Source organism: Sus scrofa, chromosome 3 (assembly GCF_000003025.6).
Source record: "Sus scrofa isolate TJ Tabasco breed Duroc chromosome 3, Sscrofa11.1, whole genome shotgun sequence".
Lineage (NCBI taxonomy): Eukaryota > Metazoa > Chordata > Mammalia > Artiodactyla > Suidae > Sus > Sus scrofa.
This window is the reverse complement of record NC_010445.4, coordinates 11,717,106-11,738,961: the sequence shown is the minus strand read 5'-3', so window position 1 is coordinate 11,738,961 and position 21,856 is coordinate 11,717,106. Positions and strand designations below refer to the sequence as shown.

The following is a 21,856-nucleotide window of genomic DNA, read 5'->3' as shown; positions in this document are numbered from 1 at the left end:
CACAACCTCATGGTTCCTAGTCAGATTCATTAACCACTGAGCCACAACAGGGAACTCCCAAGCTGTTATTTTTTAAACCGAAAAATACAATCCCAACTTTTCCATTATTTTGAAAGTTGGTATGGCAAAAAAAGCTGAGTCATACAAACCCACCCACATGGACAATTCTCTCTCTCTCTTTTTTTTTTGTCTTTTTGCCTTTTCTAGGGCTGCTCCCATGGCATATGGAGGTTCCCAGGCTAGAAGTCTAATGGGAGATGTAGCTGCCGGCCTACGCCAGAGCCACGGCATCACAGGATCTGAGCCACGTCTTCGACCTACACCACAGCTCACAGCAACGACGGATCCTTAACCCACTGAGCAAGGCCAGGGATCGAATCCACAACCTCATGGTTCCTAGTCGGATTCGTTAACCACTGAGCCAAAACGGGAACTCCGAACAATTCGTTATTACAAAACACCCTACAGAAGAATGCTTGGAGTTGCTGGTAGCCTAGCAGGGTAAAAACTCAGCATTGTCACTGCTGTAGCTCAGCTCACTGCTGCAGCACAGGTTCGATCCCTTGCCCAGGAACTTCTGCATGTGCAACTAAAACAAAATTTTGAATAAATAAAATATAAACAGCAAGCTAAAGCTAATCTAGGATACTTCAGGGGAAAAAAATTATAAGCAAGAAAAAGTCAATTTGAACTTAAACATGACAAATAAATCCATTCTTTCTCAATCTTTAAAAAGGTATAGGTACAAAAACCAACAGCTAACGTCATAACGGAACAGAATGGCCTGTATGCCTTCCTCCTAATATCAGGAATAAAGCAATGTCTGCCATGGATGCTTCTACTTAGAAATGTATTGGACATCCTTTCCAGAGCAAGGCATGGCTCAGCAGAAACAAATGTGACTGGTATCCATAGGATGCAGATTTGATCCCTGGCCTTGCTCATGGGTTACGGATCCGGCATTGCCGTGAGCTGTGGTGTAGGTCGCAGACATGGCTGGGATCTGGCATTGCTGTGGCTGTGGCGTAGACCAGTGGCTACAGCTCCAATTCGACCATTAGCCTCAGAGCCTCTATATGCCATGGGTGGGGCCCTAAAAAACATAAAAAAAATTATTCATAATCTAAATGTCTACCAAGTGTTGAAGAGATAAAAAGGTGGTTTATTCATACAGTAGAATACTTACTATTCATCAATAAAAAGGTAAAAAATTTATACCCTCACAATCTGAATGAATCTCAACTGAATTATGCTGAGTGAAAACAGTAATCACAAAAGAATCTAGTATATATACTATGTATTTCATTCATATAACATTGATGAAATAACAGTGACGGGGATAACAAAAGTATTCTAAGATTAAAATTTCTATAGGGAGTTCCCCGGTGATATAGCAGGTTAAGGACCTAGAGTCACTGCTGTGGCTCAGGTCCCTGCTGTGGTGCTGATCTGGGAATCTGCACATGCCACAGGCATAGCCAAAAAGAAAAAAAGAAAAGTAATGTGGAAAAGAAAAAAAAAACAACAGTTGTAAAATTGGTTTTCGTAAACTTACCAAAAATCACTGGACTGTATATTTAAAATGGGTTAACCTTTGGGCACATCAACTATACCTCAATAAGGCTTTGAAAAAAATTAATCTTTTCATCATGGTGAGAATAACAAAGATTACTTAATAGAAAACAGCATATTTGGGTGTCTGTACTTTATTTTGTCCTTTCATGTTTATGTTGTTAAGAAGTTGCCAACGACAATGGTTATTTATTTTTAAAAGTCTCAAATAAACCTGGCTCCAAAGGGTACTAGTCTTCTAAATTTCCCTTTTCCCTTCAAACAGAATGGCTAGACTTCCCGGAAGCAAGTCCTACTGACATCCCCCTCATCTTTCAAGGGCCCATCTTATTTCTTTCTTTTCTTTTTTTTTTTTTTTTTAAGGGCCACACCCAAGGCAAATGGAGATTCCCAGGCCAGGGGTCCAATCAGAGCTGTAGGCACCAGCCTACACCTCAGCCACAACAACACCAGATCCGAGCCGTGTCTGTGATCTACACCACAGCCCATGGCAACGCCAGATCCTTAACCCACTGGGCAAGGCCAGGGATCGAACCCACATCCTCATGGATACTAGTTGGGTTGGTTACTCGCTGAGCCACGACGGGAACTCCCAGGAGCCCATCTTCAAGCCCCCTTCCTCAACACTCTCCTGGGCTTCCCCCAACAGACCTCCCACCCATTCCTACAGCAGTACACTGTGCTCTTGTTATGAGGACGTTATGGACGGTTCATCCCATTAGACTCCTTTGCACTAAAAAGCCTTCATGTTTGTATAAGGCTGTGTTTCCCCTCCTCACCGAATCTCATGCCCAGTATCACCATGCCTCCTCAATGAGCATTATATACATTAAATCAGACTCATATTTCTGGGAAATGAGGCAGATCCAATATATGACCTTTGACAATGCAGACACAAAACTTTAAATACACCCTGAAGCAAGTAGCTGAGCTGAAAATAAAAAACAAGTCCTCTCACTGGTTTATATAAATGCTCCATTCTAAAACATCTTACATCACATTCTCAAAGAAAATAAAGGGAGAAATCATAAAAATGTATGAAGGAGTTCCCATTTTGGCTCAACTAGATCCATGAGGACACGGGTTCGATCCTCAGCCTCGCTAAGTGGGTTAAGGATCTTGCGTTGCCATGAGCTGTGGTGTAGGTCACAGAGGTGGCTCAGATCCCTCGTTGCTGAGGCTGCAGTGTACATCAGCAGCTGTAGCTCCAATTCAATCCCTAGCCTGGGAACCTCCCCATACCATTGGTGCAGCCCTAAAAAGACAAAAAAAAAAAAAATTATTAAATTAGACACAACAGGTTTAGGAATGCATCCACTTATGCAAGCAATACAGTCACTTACCTAGGTGCTTCTTTGGCTCCAGGAAAGGTCTGCATTAAAACAAAACAAAGAACTACACGTGAATACACAAAATCAAATCATCATTAAGCAAATTTAAACGACTTCTATAGTAAATAAGAATTTTTAAAATACATTAAGCGGAGTATTAATTTTATGCAAATAAACTGTTGAAGGAAAGAGGTAAAAGTACTTCACCTCTTAATGATGAATGAAATCCCTGCCTTGTTCTCCAAAATCCACTTCAGGGTAGCAAGATCATAGTTCTCAGGATGTTTAAAGGCAACTCCTTCTGGAAGCCCCTGTACCACCACAGCTGACTGATCTCGTAGCATCTTTTCATATGGAACAGGTACAACTGTTGATTTGCCTAAAGCTTTCCCTGGGGTTAAGGAACAGGGATGAAGTAGAAAGAGAATGACCATTACATGGGAAGATTTAAAAAACTAAACCATCATGAAGTTATCGTCACTAAATAAATGGCACCCGTGTTTTTTGTAATATCTAATCTCAAAACCACATTAATACCACAGGCCCTATCACCATGTTAGTAGAGGTCTAAGCTCAAAATGAAACCAAAAAGCCAAAAAGTATCTAAAATATTTATATAAAACCCACACAGAAAGAAAGGAACAATGGCCCCTGCTTGGTACAACACAATCTTTTCATATACAACTCAGCCTCAAAACATGGAAGCTTGACAAATGTTACCATAAAATGTAAGGCAATTTCTGGCTAATATTCTCACTAAAAATTTATTAGAGAAACACAACCTACTTCACCAATAAATATATGCTGTCAGCTACCTGTGTGTATCAGAAAATAAGCCCACACAAGCTAGAAACCGCATTGCCTAGAGTTAAATTGGACCTACAACCTCAGCGTGTAACTTATATCCTCCCCATCTCTACCTTTTTCTTTAAAAGAGGTTTGTTTACCAAACAACTGGATTAACAAAAGGTGGGTTTTGCAGGGGCTTGGTGAGATCAGCACACACATCAAAAATAAACAGGAGGAGTTCCCGTGGTGGCGCAGTGGTTAACGAATCCGACTAGGAACCATGAGGTTGCGGGTTCGGTCTCTGCCCTTGCTCAGTGGGTTAAGGATCTGGCGTTGCCGTGAGCTGTAGTGTAGGTTGCAGACGTGGCTCGGATCCCGCGTTGCTGTGGCTCTGGTATAGGCCGGTGGCTACAGCGCAGATTGGACCCCTAACCTGGGAACCTCCATATGCTGCGGGAGCGGCCCAAGAAATAGCAAAAAGACTAAATAAATAAATAAATAAATAAACAGGAGATCCCCTGTGCACAGTCAGTTAAGGTCCCTCATTGTCACTGCTATGGCCTGGGTTCGACCCCTGGCCCAGGAATTTCCACATACTGTAAGCACAGCCAAAAAAAAAAAGAAAGAAAGAAAGAAAAAAAAAAAAACACCCCAAAACAAAACCCAGCCCTTTTTAGGTGATCATGACGTGTTGCTATAGTTTCTCTAGTGGAGGATGTTGCTATGGGAGGCCATGCACATGTGGGGACAGGAGGTATAATGAAAATCTCTGTACACTCCTCTGGATTTTGCTGTGGACTTAAAACTGCTTTTTTTTTTTTTTTTTCTTCTTTTTTTGGCTGCGCCCTCATCATGCGGAAGCTCCCAGGTCAGGGAACAAACCAGCACCACAGCAGTGACACAAGCCACTGCAATGACAATACCAGATGCAGCACAAGAGAAGTCTTTTTCTTTACCATTGTTTTTAAAAAAAAAAAAAACAAAAACAAAAAAACCTCTGATAACTATGTTTGTTTCCAGGTTCCTACAAACTGGAAAGTCACTTCCTTAAAATCTACTACATAATAAAAGGAAGAGGAAAGTCACTTCATGCATAACATTAACCCAACATTTGGGAATTAATCCATTCAACTGTGAAAGTGTGTTCTATGATTGTTAGGTCAATTGCGTAATTTTCCTTTAAAAGTCAACTACATGGAATCCCCGTTGCGGCTCAGTGGTTAACGAAGCTGACTAGTAACCATAAGGTTGCGGGTTTGATCCCTGGCCTCCCTCAGTGGGTTAAGGATCGGGCGTTGCCGTGAGCTGTGGTGTAAGTCGCAGACAAGGCTTGGATCCCACGTTGCTGTGGCTGTGGCATAGGCCGGTGGCTACAGCTCCAATTTGACCCCTAGCCTGGGAGCCTCCATATGCTGTGGGTGTGGCCCCCCCAAAAAAGGACAAAAAGACAAAAAAAAAGTCAACTATGTAAAACAGCTTTTAGAAAATTCAAGTTCATGATCCTACCATAGCAAAAGCAGAAATAGTCCTCAACTGTTTTTCTGAGTGTTTCAATCTCTACAGCATCTACACTCATCCGATTTGCCTGGGTTGTAGATTTCATTTTATGCATCTCTGCAGCCTTTTCTTCTTCTTCAACACCTGCAAAACATTAACGATATAAAAGGTCTATACCCATTATCTTAATATTTGACTTCTTTTTTTTTTTTTTTTGGCTTCTTAGGGCCACTCCTATGTCTATTAAAGTTCCCAGGCTAGGGGCCAAATTAGAACTACAGCCGCAGGCCTACACCACAGCCATAAAAATGCAGGATCTCAGCCACATCTATGCCACAAATCCTTAACCCACTGAGCAAGGCCAGGGTTCGAATCTGCACCTTCACTGATACTAGCTGAGTTTGTAACCCACTGAGCCACAACAGAAATGCCAATATTTGCCTTTTACTAAGAATATTTTTCCTGGAGGTCCCGTCGTGGCACAGTGGTTAACGAATCCGACTAGGAACCATGAGGTTGCGGGTTCGATCCCTGGCCTTCTTGCTCAATGGGTTAAGGATCTGGCGTTGCCATGAGCTGTGGTGTAGCTCCCAGACGCAGCTCACATCCCTTGTTGCTGTGGCTCTGGCGTAGGCTGGCAGCTACAGCTCCGATTCAACCCCTAGCCTAGGAACCTCCATATGCCAAGGGAGCGGCCCAAGAAATAGCAAAAGGACAAAAAAAAAAAAAAAAAAAAAGAGTATTTTTCCTAATGCCAACATTTATGATTTGACAGAAAGGAAAAGAAGGAGGAAGAACTTTAAAATCCTAAAAGACAAAAAGCAAAACAAAATCCTTAGAAGATATATATGACTTCAGTGGAAATGATAAGAAACGGTGATCATCTCTGAAATTAAAAGTATCTATAACTAAAAAACTCTACAAAGTGAAAATTAGGTACTAATATTTTTAAAATGAAAAGACACCTTAAGAGTAAGCTCACGAGTTCCCAACATGGCTCAGTGGTTAACAACCCGACTAGCATCCATGAGGACGCCGGTTTGATACCTGGCCTCGCTCAGTGGGTTAAGGATCTAGCGTTGGCGTTAAGCTGTGATGTAGGTCACAGACGCAGCTCAGATCCCACATTGCTGTGGCTGTGGTGCAGGCCAGTGGCTATAGCTCCGATTAGACCCCTAGCCTGGGAACTCGATGTGCTGCCGATGCAGCTCTAAAAGACAATTACAAAAAAAAAAAGAGAGAGAGAGAGAAACCTCAAACTTAAATATGGGAAGATCATCCCCTGCCACACACAAAAAAAATTCTGGTTGTAAAGTCTATCACCATAGCCACTAGGCCCTTCTGGCTACTGACACTTGAAATGTGACCAGTCCAAATTAAGATGTGTTGTTTAAGTTTGCAATTACACTGGATTTTAAAGAGTTAGCATTAAGAAAAATAGTATGCAAAATACCCCATTAAAATTTTTATATTGGAGTTCCCGTCGTGGCGCAGTGGTTAACGAATCCGACTAGGAACCATGAGGTTGCGGGTTCGGTCCCTGCCCTTGCTCAGTGGGTTAACGATCCGGCGTTGCCATGAGCTGTGGTGTAGGTTGCAGACTCGGCTCGGATCCCGCGTTGCTGTGGCTCTGGCGTAGGCCAGTGGCTACAGCTCCGATTTGACCCCTAGCCTGGGAATCTCCATATGCCGTGGAAGCGGCCCAAGAAATAGCAAAAAGACAAAAAAAAAAAACAAAAAAACAAACAAACAAACAAACAAAAAAAAAAACAAAACTGTGATATTGTGAAACGATCCTAGTTATTAACACTTTCCAGGAGATTTCTCTACTGCATTTGCTCCACTATCAAATAAACGCACTCCCTGGATAAACTCCTCATTGGAAGCTCACAAACTCTCTGAAGACTGAGGATAAGAGACTCCAAAGAGGGAATCAAGGAGACGGGTTTAACTCCGCTTCATGCTTACTCAAATTTAATGCACAGGCAAAGATTTGTTTGTCAAAACACCAAACATCTCTCAAGAAAAGAACTGCTTAGCTAAGTAAAAAATGTTAATCAATTTACAATTTCTCTACCTTCTCCCTCATATGTTTCACTATCCACAGTGATACCAAGCAAGGAGTCCAGTACCATAACCATTTACCATTCTTCTTAGGCCCGTCAGTAATTCCTCTTCTACGTTACCATGTCAGCGATCCAGTTTGAGCATTCTGAAATGTCTCCATGACACTTCGGAAAATCTTTTTTATGTATAAATCTCAGTCTACTTTACAAGAAAATACTACGCTATCCATAAATATTTAGGTTTAATATTTATAAAATGCAACACTTACAATATTTTACAAAATCCTTCTGAAAATCCTTTCTGGTGTTGACAAAAGCACGTCCTCTTTCGGTTCCAACGACAAATACATCTGTTTCATACACTGCAATGCAGGCCACTTCAGCTTTGGACTTGGCCAGTTCTTTACACTAAAATACACAAACATCAAAACTTTGATTATACACACATCTTTAAAAGCACTGTTTCTGCTGATTGACTACAAAAGCTTATCACTTAACTCGCCTAAATACCTAATCTGAAATGGGGTGAAGTTGCTAGTTTCTGGCCTTTTCCGTCTTTTCTAGGGCAGCACTGGTGGCACATGGTGGTTCCCAGGCTACACCACAGCTACACCACAGCTCACGGCCTAGTAGGACTCGTTAGCTACTTCTCTTTTTAAATTGTTTTTAATGGAGTTCCCTTCATGTCTCAGTGGTTAACAAATCTGACTAGGAACCATGAAGTTGAGGGTTCGATCCCTGGCCTCAATCAGTGGGTTAACGATCCGGCGTTGCCGTGAGCTGTGGTGTAGGCCGCAGACACGGCTCGGATCCTGCGTTGCTGTGACTCTGGTGTAGGCTGGAGGCTACAGCTCCGATTCGACCCCTAGCCTGGGAACCTCCATATGCCGCGGGAGCAGCCCTAGAAAATGGTAAAAAGACCCAAAAAAATAAATAAATAAATAAATAATAGTTTTTAACCATGATTTTAAACAAAAGAAATCACCAAACTTGTAAGAAAAAGGGCAAAAATCCTTCATAATCTGTTATAGGTCAAATACCCAGGGGCAAAGATCCAGCGTTGGGCAAACGGGCTTACTGGCGAGCACTCGCAGTAACTGCGGTGCAGGGAGCAGAATCCTGCAGGGGGAAATGCATCTCGGCTCTGGAGTCGAGACAGGCCTCCCCAGGGAGAGACCTCAGGCAAGGGGACCTCTAACACTCACAGAGGCTGGGGTAAAGGGGTCTCTGGAGTCGAGACAGGCCTCCCCAGGGAGAGACCTCAGGCAAGGGGACCTCTAACACTCACAGAGGCTGGGGTAAAGGGGTCTGGAAGCCACCTTATAGCTCCCATCACATAATTGCAGCTTCCGAATTTATCTCCATATGTACAGACCAGGGAAATCCCATTTAGATGAGTATACTTTAACTAAGTAAATCCCTAGGAGATTAAATATTTTCTAAAATCTTATAATAGATACTATTCCACTTTAGGGATAAAAAGGAATTCATTCAGTGCAAACCCCATTGAAAATGCTGGTGATTCCAATTATCACTCCTAAAAAAACACGCTGAAATAATAATCTCGGAATAAAATATTTATGTGTATCTTAAATGACTGTCTCAGAAGAGTCAAACATGACCCACAACCACAACAAAAAAATGGACTCTGAAGGTAAACACTTTCAAGGTTCTCAACACCTACTGAAAACTGCTTTCTAAGAAGGTTCTCTCACCTGACACCCATCCCATGTGGACATGTAGAAGAGCTAAGTCACACGATTCCAAAACCACTTTCTTTGGTTTTTTTTTTTGTCTTTTTGCTATTTCTTGGGCCGCTCCTGCGGCATATGGAGGTTCCCAGGCTAGGGGTCTAATCAGAGCTGTGGCCGCCAGCCTACGCCAGAGCCACAGCAACACAGGATCCAAGCCACGTCTGCAACCTACACCACAGCTCACGGCAACGCCGGATCGTTAACCCACTGAGCAAGGGCAGGGACCGAACCCGCAACCTCATGGTTCCTAGTCGGATTCGTTAACCACTGCGCCACGACGGGAACTCCCCAAAACCACTTTCAAGGGGTACTTTCGTATAATCAATAATCTGATGATTAGTATTAAGACTCAAGAATACTGTACCTTAGACAGTTTTCTGTAAATTAATCTATCTTTTGCTTATTTTCTTCTACATTAATATGTTTCTCTATTAATGCATCAAAGTACCTCACTGATTTTAGGCACAGAAAAGGTGTTTATGGAATTAAACATACAATTACATATATTTTCTTCTAGCTTTTTACTTTATCTTAATATGACTATTTTTTTATCTCTACTCATCTAGAATTTAATGCGACAACTCAATAAAGACTTTTTCCCCGGTATCATTTGTTGAAAACTACAGCTTCCTTCGTTTTTGATTTGTACAATAACCACCTCTAATTTCTTAAATGGAAATTACTTACATAATATTGCTTTAAGACAACAGCTTGAACAAATAATTTTGTACCTACTGTGATGATCAGAAATCTTCTGAACTGTAATAAAGCCACAGTAGAGAACTTGCAACCCAGAGGTGAGCCAACAACTGTTCCCAGCATGAACAATGCTGCACTAATTTTGTTCTAGTGCATTTCGGAGAGCTGTCCCACGGCTGCTCACCCATAAGGAACTATTATTTACTTACCTTGCCATAAATGAGGGTGCATTCTTGCTGCACTATCCACACTCTTAGTTGGAAAACCCTGTCACCAAAGGCAGTATTTATGAAACAACAAAGCAAGATTCATGCACTGTCTAAGGATTAGGTCAAAGAAATCTATGGGCCGAAGGAAGAAGGATGTAGCCAATCTATACACATATAACCACACTTCAGAGTACACACCTGGGAGCCTGAGGGCAGACAATCTTATTTCTGCTGGTGAAGAGAAAATAAAAGCTGCCAGAGGGGTACCCTTGGTGGCACAGTGGGTTAAGAATCTGGTATTGAAGTTCCTGTCGTGGCACAGTGGTTAACGAATCCGACTAGGAACCATGAGGTCGCGGGCTCCATCCCTGGCTTCACTCAGTAGGTTAAGGATCTGGCATTGCCGTGAGCTGTGGTGTAGGTCACAGATGCAGCTCAGATCCCGAGTGGCTGTGGTGTAGGCCAGCAGCAACAGCTCTGATTAGACCCCTATCCTGGGAACCTCCATATGCCGTGGGTACGGCCCTAGAAAATACACACACACACACACACACACACACACACACACACAAAAAGAATCTGGTGTTGTCACTGCTATGATTCAGACTCAATCCCTGGCCCCGGAACTTCTACATGCCGAAGGTACAGCCGGAAAAAAAAAAAAAAAAAAAAAGCTGCCAAAGCTGAGAAAGCTATGAAGGAAAATTATAACCATACAGACATTCCAGGTACTATGTGACCCACTGTCATTCTACATAGAAAGTATACTATTACAGAAAATTACTTAATATCAATAAAATAGGATTTCACCTCTAAATTATTTAACATGACAGCCACAATTTTGGCTGTGATGTGACATTCAGAAAATAACATCCCACTCTTGGGCATCTATCCGGACAAAGCTCTACTTAAAAGAGACACATGCACCCGCATGTTCATTGCAGCCCTATTCACAATAGCCAGGACATGGAAACAATCCAAATGTCCATCGACAGATGATTGGATTCGGAAGATGTGGTATATATACACAATGGAATACTACTCAGCCATAAAAAAGGATGACATAATGCCATTTGCAGCAACGTGGATGGAACTAGAGAATCTCATCCTGAGTGAAATGAGCCAGAAAGACAAAGACAAATACCATATGATATCACTTATAACTGGAATCTAATATCCAGCACAAATGAACATCTCCTCAGAAAAGAAAATCATGGACTTGGAGAAGAGACTTGTGGTTGCCTGATGGAAGGGGGAGGGAGTGGGAGGGATCGGGAGCTTGGGCTTATCAGACACAACCTAGAATAGATTTATAAGGAGATCCTGCTGAATAGCATTGAGAACTATGTCTAGATACTCATGTCGCAACAGAAGAAAGGGTGGGGGAAAAAACTGTAACTGCAATGTATACATCTAAGGATGACCTGACCCCCTTGCTGTACAGTGGGAAAATAATAAAAAAATAAATAAATAAAAATAAAAAAATAAAAAAAATAAAATAAAATAAATAAAATAACAGTATATAGCCACTATTTAAAAATTTCACTCTTTAAGGAGATAATTTTTTTTAAACACTTTTACAGTGCACCCGAAGCATATGGAAGCTCCCAGGCCAGGGATCAAATCCACCCAGGACCTGTGTTAACACCAGATCTTTAACCCACTGCACTGGGCCAGGGATCCAGTGGGCAACGCCCCATTGCACCACAGCAGGAATTCCTAAATTCTTATATAGTAGGAAAAAGGGGGGGAAAAATGCCCTAATGGAAAAACAAAAAAGAACCCATGGACTATGTGAAAATGAGACCTGTGAGGTTAAACGTTATACAATACTAGTGAATGCTTAAAATACACAGCCTCCTCCTGGTCCGAATATTTAATTTCACTGTGTCAAAAAATACCTAAGTCTGGGAGTTCCTGTCGTGGCGCAGTGGTTAACGAATCCGACTAGGAACCATGAGGTTGTGGGTTCGGTCCCTGCCCTTGCTCAGTGGGTTAACGATCCGGCGTTGCCGTGAGCTGTGGTGTAGGTTGCAGACGCGGCTCGGATCCCGAGTTGCTGTGGCTCTGGCGTAGGCCGGTGGCTACAGCTCCGATTCAACCCCTAGCCTGGGAACCTCCATATGCCGCGGGAGCGGCCCAAGAAATAGCAACAACAACAACAAAAAAAAAAAAAAAAAAAGACAAAAAGACAAAAAAAAAAAAAAAAAAAAAATACCTAAGTCTGATGTTTCTTCAATCTATGAACTCATATATACATTCATAAAAATGTAAGAAAACTGTACTACTACCATGATGGTAATATAACAACAGAGCAAAAGAACAACACTTAATATTTTGCAGTTTTGTGTATATATATATTTTTTAGAGCTAACACATTGCATATTTGGTAGAAGGTCACAGAATAGAGAGAGCTTTGAATGTGAATGCATAGCATAATAATAATGATAAAGACGAGATATAAAACAGTGAATATGCTCTTATGGCCCAAAACTGTGATCATGTTCTTTACACAGACACAGTAAGACACCAACACTACACTATAATACACAAACTCATTCTGTAACTTCAGAAAAAAAAAATCCTGCATTGTAAATTTCAAATATTACACTTAGGAGTTCCTGTTGTGGCTCAGCAGTTAGCGAACCTGACTAGCATCCATGAGGATGTGGGTTCGATCCCTGGCCTCGTTCAGTGGGTTAAGGATCCGGCGTAGCTATGAGCTGTGGTGTAGGTCACAGGCATGGCTCGGATCTGGCGTTGCTGCAGCTGTGGCATAGGCCTGAGGCTACAGCTATGATTCTACCCCTAGCCTGGGAACCTCCATATGCTGCAAGTGCGCCCCTAAAGAGACAAAAAGACAAAAAAAAAAAATCAAATATTACACTTAAATTCAAACTTAACCCTTGCAAAACAAGGGGTTGCTTAAGATATTGGGAGATAAAAAATAGAAATTAAATGTAAAGAATTACACATTCTCTTAAGTTACAAACATTCTGAAACATGGTATGCAATTTGATTTAAAAGGCTTAAATTCCAAAGCTATCATTCATGCAAAAGAATCTATTTATTAAAAATAAAAGACAGTGTATGAATTCCAAAAATAAGTCAATCTCATTCACAAGCCCAATCTTTTTTTTTAAGTGCTGCACCCGCGACATATGGAAGTTCCCAGGCTATGGGTTGAATCAGAGATGCAGCTGCCGGCCTGCGCCACAGCCACGGCAACACCTGATCCGAGCCACATATGCGACCTACACCACAGCTCATGGCAACGCTGGATCCTTAACCCCCTGAGCGAGGCCAGGGATCAAACCCGCAGCCTCACAGATACTAGTCAAGGTCGTTACTGCTGAGCCACAATGGGAACTCCGCAAAAGCCCAATCATATCCAAATATGGAGAAGTTTACAGAATTGCAAAGCCACCTCACCATGGATTCCAGGGCAGACATGAGGAACGTCACCACCATCCTGCTCTCCGAGGACTCCTCATCTTCAACAGGCAGCGTGGACATCGCGACTTGGGCCATGATCCCTAGGAGAGAGGAGCATTAAGAACGTGAGTGGGGGAAATTCAGTGTCCTGCTCAACACACATTTAAAGCTTTTAGGGTCCTCAACAAATTGCCAAATTTATAGTTTTTTGGCATAAGAGAATAAAATAAGACTCAAAATTCAAGTATTCTCTTTGCCCCGACTCCTATTATCCTGTAAGATAGAGAATCTACCCCCCAGCCTTCCATCTAGTTTTGTCTCCACAAAATTAGGTCAGCATCACCTCCCAAAATAAATTCAGATGTCACCCAGAACCAGTGAAAAAACTTCCCAAGTGAGAGGAAAAGGTAACGCACTTCACAATCCAGGGACAGTTTATCGCAGGTCAGCACAGAAACAGGTGCAAACCCGCCTTCCCCCATGTGCACACAGATTACTGATCAAAGTGGGATCAGCAGACTGAGGCTAGGTGAAGAGAATTTCTTCTTTCTTACTATAAAGGAAATAGATTGCAAAACAAGTAACATCAAAGACTCCTTCGTAATACATGTTCTTTAGAAAACACTGTCTGGGAGTTCCCGTCGTGGCGCAGTGGTTAATGAATCCGACTAGGAACCATGAGGTTGCGGGTTCGGTCCCTGCCCTTGCTCAGTGGGTTAAGGATCAGGCGTTGCTGGGAGCTGTGGTGTAGGTTGCAGACCCGGCTCGGATCCCGCATTGCTGTGGCTCTGGCATAGGCCGGTGGCTACAGCTCCGATTTGCCCCCTAGCCTGGGAACCTCCATATGCCACAGGAGCGGCCCAAGAAATGGCAAAAACAAAAAAAGAAAAAGAAAAAAGAAAACATTGTCTGAGGGGTTCTCTTGTGGCGCAGCAAGTTAAGGATTGGGTGTTGTCACTGCTGTGGCACAGGTTGGATCCCTGGCCTGAAAATTTCCACACATCAGGGGCATGGCCAAAAATAAAAAAAAGCAAAAACACACCTCATAAAAACATTCTAGGAGTTTCCATTGTGGCACAGTGGGTTAAGGATCCAACTGCAGTGGCTTGGATCACTGTGGATGTACAGCTTCCATCCCCCATCCAGCAGTGGGTTACAGATCCAGCATTGCTGCAGCTGTGGCACAGAGTGCACCTGTAGCTTGGATTCAGTGCCTGTCCAGGGAACTTCCACATGCCACAGGTGTAGGCCAAAAAAAAGGGAAGGTCTATAAAAAATATTGAATCACTGTGTTCTGCGACTGAAATTAACATTATACCATAAATCAACTATATTTCAATTTAAGAAAAGAGGCTGGAGTTCCCTTTGTGGCACATCGGAAACAAAGCTGACTAGTATCCATGACGATGAAGGTTCCATCCCTGGCCTTGATCAGTAGGTCAAGAATCCGGCATTGCTATGAGCTGTGGTGCAGGTGGCAGACACAGCTCAGATCCGGTGTTGCTGTGGCTGTGGTGTAGGCGAGCAGCTGTAGCTCCAATTTGACCCATAGCCTGGGATCTTCTTTTTTTTCCCCCGAATCTACGGCCCTAAATAAAAAGCAAATAAATAAATGAATAGGCCGATCTATTTCCCTATCATTAAAAACTGTGACCTAGTGACCTAGTATCCCCATCTGTTAACATCTAAAAAGTAACTGCAAGGCTAGATTTGGGCATCAAAAGATAAGGAAGCAGAGCTTCAGAGTTCTCTTGTGGCACAGAGGGTTAAGGATCCGGCACTGCCACTGCAGCAACTTGGGGCTGCTATGGCACAGATTAGATCCCAGGCCCAGGAACTTTCTCAGGCCAGGGGTACAACAAAAAAAAAGAAAAGAACACTCAGAAGCTCCCCAATTAAAGAGGCCATGAGAAGTTGCTGCTGTGGTGCAACGGGATCAGCAGCATCTTGGGAGCACTGGGACACAGGTTTGATCCCCAGCCAGGCACAGTGGGTTAAGGATGTGGTGTTGCTGCAGCTGTGGCTTAGGTTACAACTGCAGCTCAGATCTAATCCCTGGCCTAGGAACTCCATCTGCCTCAGGACAGCAAAAAAAAGAAGACGTCATGAAACACAAAATTTAAAGTCACTAAAATGGGAAAGTTAGTTCTTTGGAACAAAAAGGAAAATGCCAAAATGATCATGTCCTCCACAAAACAGGAAATACAAAAATGGTGGATCCCTTTCAATCTTTTTAACACAGAAGAAAAATTCAACTAAAATAAGTAATAAATAAGTAAATGAATATGAGGCCTAGGAGTGTTGCCAGAACTCAGCCTCTGTTCACAGATTTTTGGGCAAAGGAGGCCCTAAAGACAGTGCCCTCCTTTGGGCGACAAGAGGAAGTGACCTTAAAGTCTGCGAGTGGAAACAGGGCCACAGATAAGGAGGAGGGAAGGTGCAAGCTTGTTTTCTTCTTCGAAGCTATTATTTAGTGGCCTCAGGACTGGTTCTGATGGTCCCAGAGATGGACAGTGACCTTCATCAAATAGTTAACCTCCTCCATTTGTTGAGGTTTTAGTTCTGCAAAAAGAGTTCAGGGATGTGTATCCCTTCAGAGGGAAACAAGAGCCTGCCCCAAGCCTCCATTATTGATTGCTTAACTTATTTTTTTATCTTTTTAGGGCTGCACCCAGGGCATATGGAGGTTCCCAGGCTAGGGGTCAAATCAGAGCAGCAGCTGCCAGCCTACACCACAGCCACAGCAATGCCAAATCTGAACCGTATCTGCAACCTACACCACAGCTCACGGCAAGGCCAGATCCTTAACCCACAGGGCGAGGCCAGGGATCGAAGCTTCATCCTCATAGGATACTAGTCAGATTTGTTTCTGCTGAGCCACAAGCGGAACTCCTAACAGTCTTTATTTTCAAGAACAATTTATGAATAAGCCAAAGCTATTCTTACACTGCAAAGTTACAAATACCCAAGTAAACAGAATTTTTACTGTTTTATTTAATTATACAGCTTAAAGTATGCACTGACTCCATACGCATACACTTCATAGCTCAAGGAACACAAGAGGTTAGAGTTCCATCTATTCCCTCTCTCCAGGCCTCACTTCTTCTTGAGCAAATGGGTTTCTTTCCAAGACAAAGATGACGCCACAAGTACCTTTAAGCTTATCACACTGTGATCCCAGCGGCAACAGACTATTTTCCTGATACTTTTTGACAAAAATTCTGTCACCTCACCAGCCTGAGCCTACCCTGAGCCTAGCCTGAGCTCAAGCTCACTATCTGGAAAACACTCTGATTAGCAGTCTAGCCAGAACCACGTGGAATAAGAAGGTAAGCAGCTACTCCGAAAGCAAAGCAGGACACTTATCAGGAGAGAAGGGTTGGTGAGGTGTGCCAGAACACACACAAGAACACCTACCAGAGTCCACTCTATCTTCTTTCCCACTTTTTCAATTTCCCTAAACCTTGGATTTTGACTTTCTTTTTCAGCCTTGCCCCTGGAATGCCCAGGCCAGGGACTGAACCTGAGCCACAGCAGTGACAACAATGAATCCTTAACCACTAGGCCACCAGGGAACTCCCAATTCTGAATATTTTCTGACTTCATCTTGTATTTTCCTGATTAGATTTTGATTCTCCTTTCTAAGTTTCAAACCTGAACTTAATTGACTTACTGCTATTTATCTTTTTTTTTCCCTTGCTTTTTAGGGCCACAACTGTGGCAAATGGAGGTTCCCAGGCTAGGGGTCAAATCAAAGCTACAACTGCTGGCCTACGCCACAGCCACAGCAATGCAGGCTCCTTAACCCACAGAGCTAGGCCAGGGATCAAACCTGCAACCTCGTGGTTCCTAGATGGATTCGTTTCAGCTGCGCCACGATGGGAACTCCTACTATTTATCTTTTTACCTTTTATCCTTTTGGCTATTGTTTTACAGAAGTAATGCCTTCTTTTATGTCCCTGAAAAAGACTCGAGCCAGTCTTTACAATCTTATGTTTCTTCACGGAGATCCATTTCAGGGATTAGGTTTATCTATGTCCTTACTGTACTGATCTGTTCTCAAAATAAACCAACAATTAACTACATGTAAGTGTTTTCATTTGACCATACTTTTGCTTTTTAGTTACTGATCCTTGTCATTAATGCTAAATAGCAAAATAATTTTTAAAATTTTATAGCGAGTCAAACAGAGCTCTGAAACATTTTCATATAGGCCATCATCACTCTAATGAAAAAAAAAGCCCTAAGATTCTCAATATTTTTTATTACGTTGATTGCTAAAATACTACTAAATTGTCAAGGAGTTCCCATTGTGGCTCAGTAGTAAGGAATCTGACTAATATCCATGTGTATGCAGGTTTGATCCCTCGCCTCAATCAGTGGGTTTGGGTTAAGGATTTGGCAGACAGGGCTCAGATATGGCATTGCTACGGCATAGGCCAGTGGCTGTAGCTCCAACTCGACCCCTAGCCTGGGAACTTCCATACACCACAGGTGTTTTTAACCCTAAAAAGACAAAAATATAAATTAATTAAAATAAATGTAAAAAAGAAAAAAAAAGATTAGCTGCCTTGATAAGATCATATAAAAAGTTAATTTATATCAAGGGACTAGAATTATATCTCCAAACTCCAAATTACATATTTCATGCACAATAATAATGAAAGAAGGACGGGTTTTTTTAAAAAAAGTAAATAACTACACATTGATTAGAACTGTACAACGGGGCAATCTTCTCATGAGGCAGTAAATTAACTCCACTCATATGCAAACTAAAGCAAAACTATACTACCATTTTTGTCCAAAAAGCAAATATGGTGGACACTGAAGAATCTATCAGTACATCGACATCAGTAACACTTTCTGAAAATAATAAGGGATACTGTTCAAAGGAAAAAATACGAATGAGTTACAGACCAACTGTCTTTTGTCATAAAACACTACTAACAGGCACTGCTAGGCACACATATCTGCATTAACAGTGACAGACAGCCGTGAGAGCTGTTCAAGCAAAAGTTTATCTTAGCAAAACTTTATTAAAATTCCAAGATCCAAGATCCAGGCTCAACTAGGAGGAAATGGATTTGAACTGATTGAGGCACCAGGTCCACTAATTTATTGTCTTCTCAAAATTTTTCTACAGATTGCTTAGGTTATCTGTTATTTTTATATATAATAAGCAGCTAAGATCCACCTGTACATTTACTTAAGTGTGATGAAATAAACTTCAAGACTACAAATATCAGTAACTTTACTAACCTAATGTTTTATACTAGAGCCATATTCACTAAACCCCAGGTACTTGGATCGATTAAAATTGAGAAAATACTCAAAATTAGCTAAAATATTCACCACTAGGATATTGGCCATGGAAGACGACAGACAGTATTTAGGCCAGGTGATGTATCCAAGTATTCAACAGGCTTAAGAGTTTTAAAAAGAGAGAGAGAGAGAGCTAAAGAGAGAGGGGGAAATATTTTAACCAGAAAAATCTTCCACCCAAACAAGTTTTTGACCTCCACTCCCAAAAATGCAGCGTGGCTTTCCTGCGCTGTGCATGCTTTCTCGGCACCAGCATTTAAGATCTGTGAGCTCTTCCTTGGCCTTTTATTCCCCCCAGTGCCTTTTCAGTTGTTTCCATCCTTTGAGATCTAGTTCCAGGGTTTCTTTGTATATGAGTTGAGTTAAAACTCAAATTTACTTCTTTTTTTTTTTTTGGCAGTGTCCATGGCATATGGAAATTCCTGGGCCAGGGACTGAATCCCCACCACAACAGCAACCTGAGGCAATGCAGTGACAACACTGGACATGCAACCGCTGAGCCACAAGAGAACTCCCCCAATTCTTTTTTATTAAGAGCCACTAAAGCCAAGTTTCAAAAAAACTAATGACTAAAGGCACCACCATAGCCTTAGTTATACACACCAACAGAAGCATCTTTAGGAGTTCCCTTGTGTCACAGTGGATCAAGAATGTGGTGTTGTAAACGCAGTGGCTAGAGAGTCACTTCTGTGGAGTGGGTTTGATCACTGGCCTGGGAACTTCCTCACATCCCACGGAGCCAAAAACAAAAAACAAACACAAATCCCTGGAGCTGCAGAGGCACAAGTTCGATGCCTGGCTCAGCACAGTGCTTAAAGGATCTGGTGTTGCCACAGCTGTGGCATAGGTAACCCAGGAACGTCCATATGCCTCAGGAGTGGCCAAAAAAAGGGGAAAACAATTCATCACCTAAAATGTTATACATTTTGTCATAAAATGGTGCCTAAAATAAATGGAAAGGACCTAACAGTTGTCAGCTGGCTTTATCCTAAACAAGATTCAGTCCCATTACAATTAGTTTGGGTTATCGTGTAACATCATATTCCGGCAATCTTTTAAGCTGCCTAAATCCTTCTACCTCTGAAACTGGTTAATACCTAATACCTCCATTTTGTACCAACAATTAATAAATACTAAAAGCTAAAGAATCTGTTTTCTCAGGAAATTTATTCATCCTTAAAATGTCATTACACATTTAGCAAAATCAGTTTTGATTGTGAAAGTAGAATTTATAAGTATCTTAACACTTTTTCAACATATTACCACTTGTTCTAGTCATATCCACTTAGTAGTTTCTATAGAAACTATGTCTAAGATAATTCACTGACCTATTAGTTTATCTTCTGAATGATCCCAAGAAATTAACTTAGTAACTTTTTTTTGGTCTTTTTGCCTTTTCTAGGGCCACATCCGCAGCATACGGAGGTTCCCAGGCTAGGGGTCTAATTGGAGCTGTAGCCGCCGGCCTACACCACAGCTCACAGCAACGCCGGATCCTTAACCCACTGAGCAAGGGCAGGGATCGAACCCGCAACCTCATGGTTCCTAGTCAGATTCGTTAACCACTGTGCCACAGCGGGAACTCCTCACATGTCACCGTCTTAAACATACTAAGTTAGGAGTTCCCATCGTGGCGCAGTGGTTAACAAATCCAATAGGAACCATAAGGTTTCGGGTTCAATCCCTGGCCTCGCTCAGTGGGTTAACGATCTGGCGTTGCCGTGAGCTGTGGTGTAGGTCACAGATGCAGCTCGGATCCCGTGTTAATGTGGCTGTGGTGTAGGCCAGCAGCTACAGCTCTGATTAGACCCCTAGCCTGGGAGCATATGCCACGGGAGCAGCCCTAGAAAAGGCAAAGAGACAAAAAAAAAAGAGAGAGGGTGACATGTGAACAACTGATAACAGAAAAACAATGTAAACTGACCAAGATCACAGATTAAAAAGAATCTAATCCATACCTGATTGTTAATTCCAAGTTCTTTCAAACCACATACATTATAAGATAGAATCCAATTTTTAATATTTTTAAATTCCACTATACACAAGATCTAAATTTCAGAAAAATTGTTTTTAAGGAGTCGGATAACACCTCTGAAGCAATTTTTAAGTCCAAGCACTAAACTTCATCCCTAAAAAATTAAAAGTAACAGTGTCACAGGACAAATAAACTTCACACCCATCCAACAAAACACAATGACATTCCTGCCCAAAATGCACTGGGCAAACCCAAATAAACCAGTATTTTATGAAATGACTGCCCTGTAACCCTCAAAAAGGTCAAGGGCATGAACATCAAAGAATAGGGAACTGTTCTAAAGTGACGTATATACAGTTTTTCTTTTTTGGGCTGCACCCACAGCTTGAAAGTTTCCAGGCCCGGGATTAGACCCAATTCACTTCAGAGACAACACCAGAACCTTAACCCACTGGGCCATAGGGGAACTCCATGAAATGAAGTATATTAGACAGGACAACTGGGAGAAAAGCACAAGGCTGGATTAGACCCTTTTGCTACAGAGTGACATTTGGCAAAACCTGAATGTGCTTTCTGGGTGAAGGATAATCAGTGGGAAATTTTTGTTCACTCTTCTTGTAACTACTTTGTAAAGTTCATGCGCTAATTAAAATTTTTCCTTGGAGTTCCCCTCGTGGCGCAGTGGTTAACGAATCCGACTAGGAACCATGAGGTTGCGGGTTTGATCCCTGGCCTCGCTCAGTGGGTTAAGGATCAGGCGTTGCCGGGAGCTGTGGTTTACGTCGCAGATGCGGCTCGGATCCCTTGCTGCTGTGGCTCTGGCGTAGGCCGGCAGCAACAGCTCTGATTAGACCCCTGGCCTGGGAACCTCTATATGCCATATGCCGCTGGTGCGGCCCTAAAAAGACAAAAGACAAAAGAAAAAAAAAAAAGATTAATTTTTAAGGGCATTCCCATTGTGGCTCAGTGAGTTAAGAACCCAACTAGTATCCATGAGGATATGGGTTTGATCCTTGGCCTCGCTCAGTGGGTTAAAGATTTGGCATTGCCACAGGCTGCTGCATAGGTCACAGATGGGACTTGGATCTGGTGTTGCTGTGGTATAGGCTGGCTGCTGCAACTCCAATTCGACTCCTAGCCCAGGAACTTCCATATGCCGCAGGTGCAGGTGCAGCCCTCACCCACTCCCCCACCCCCCACTCCGCCA

At 42.3% G+C, this 21,856-nt stretch overlaps 1 protein-coding gene across 7 annotated transcripts in view; it reads right to left on the bottom strand.

Moving 5' to 3' along the window:
• Window positions 1–21,856, bottom strand: part of GTF2I (general transcription factor IIi) — a 154,499-nt gene that overhangs the window by 72,465 nt on the left and 60,178 nt on the right. For all 7 annotated transcript variants that reach the window (XM_021086344.1, XM_005661994.3, XM_005661991.3 and 4 more), the window contains exons 2-6: window positions 13,350–13,453; window positions 7,525–7,663; window positions 5,199–5,333; window positions 3,111–3,294; window positions 2,916–2,944 (exon numbers count right to left, since the gene is read on the bottom strand). In XM_021086344.1, the coding sequence (XP_020942003.1) occupies window positions 2,916–2,944; window positions 3,111–3,294; window positions 5,199–5,333; window positions 7,525–7,663; window positions 13,350–13,448 (586 nt within the window). In that variant the 5' untranslated portion in view covers window positions 13,449–13,453. The remainder of the gene's footprint in view (window positions 1–2,915; window positions 2,945–3,110; window positions 3,295–5,198; window positions 5,334–7,524; window positions 7,664–13,349; window positions 13,454–21,856) is intronic.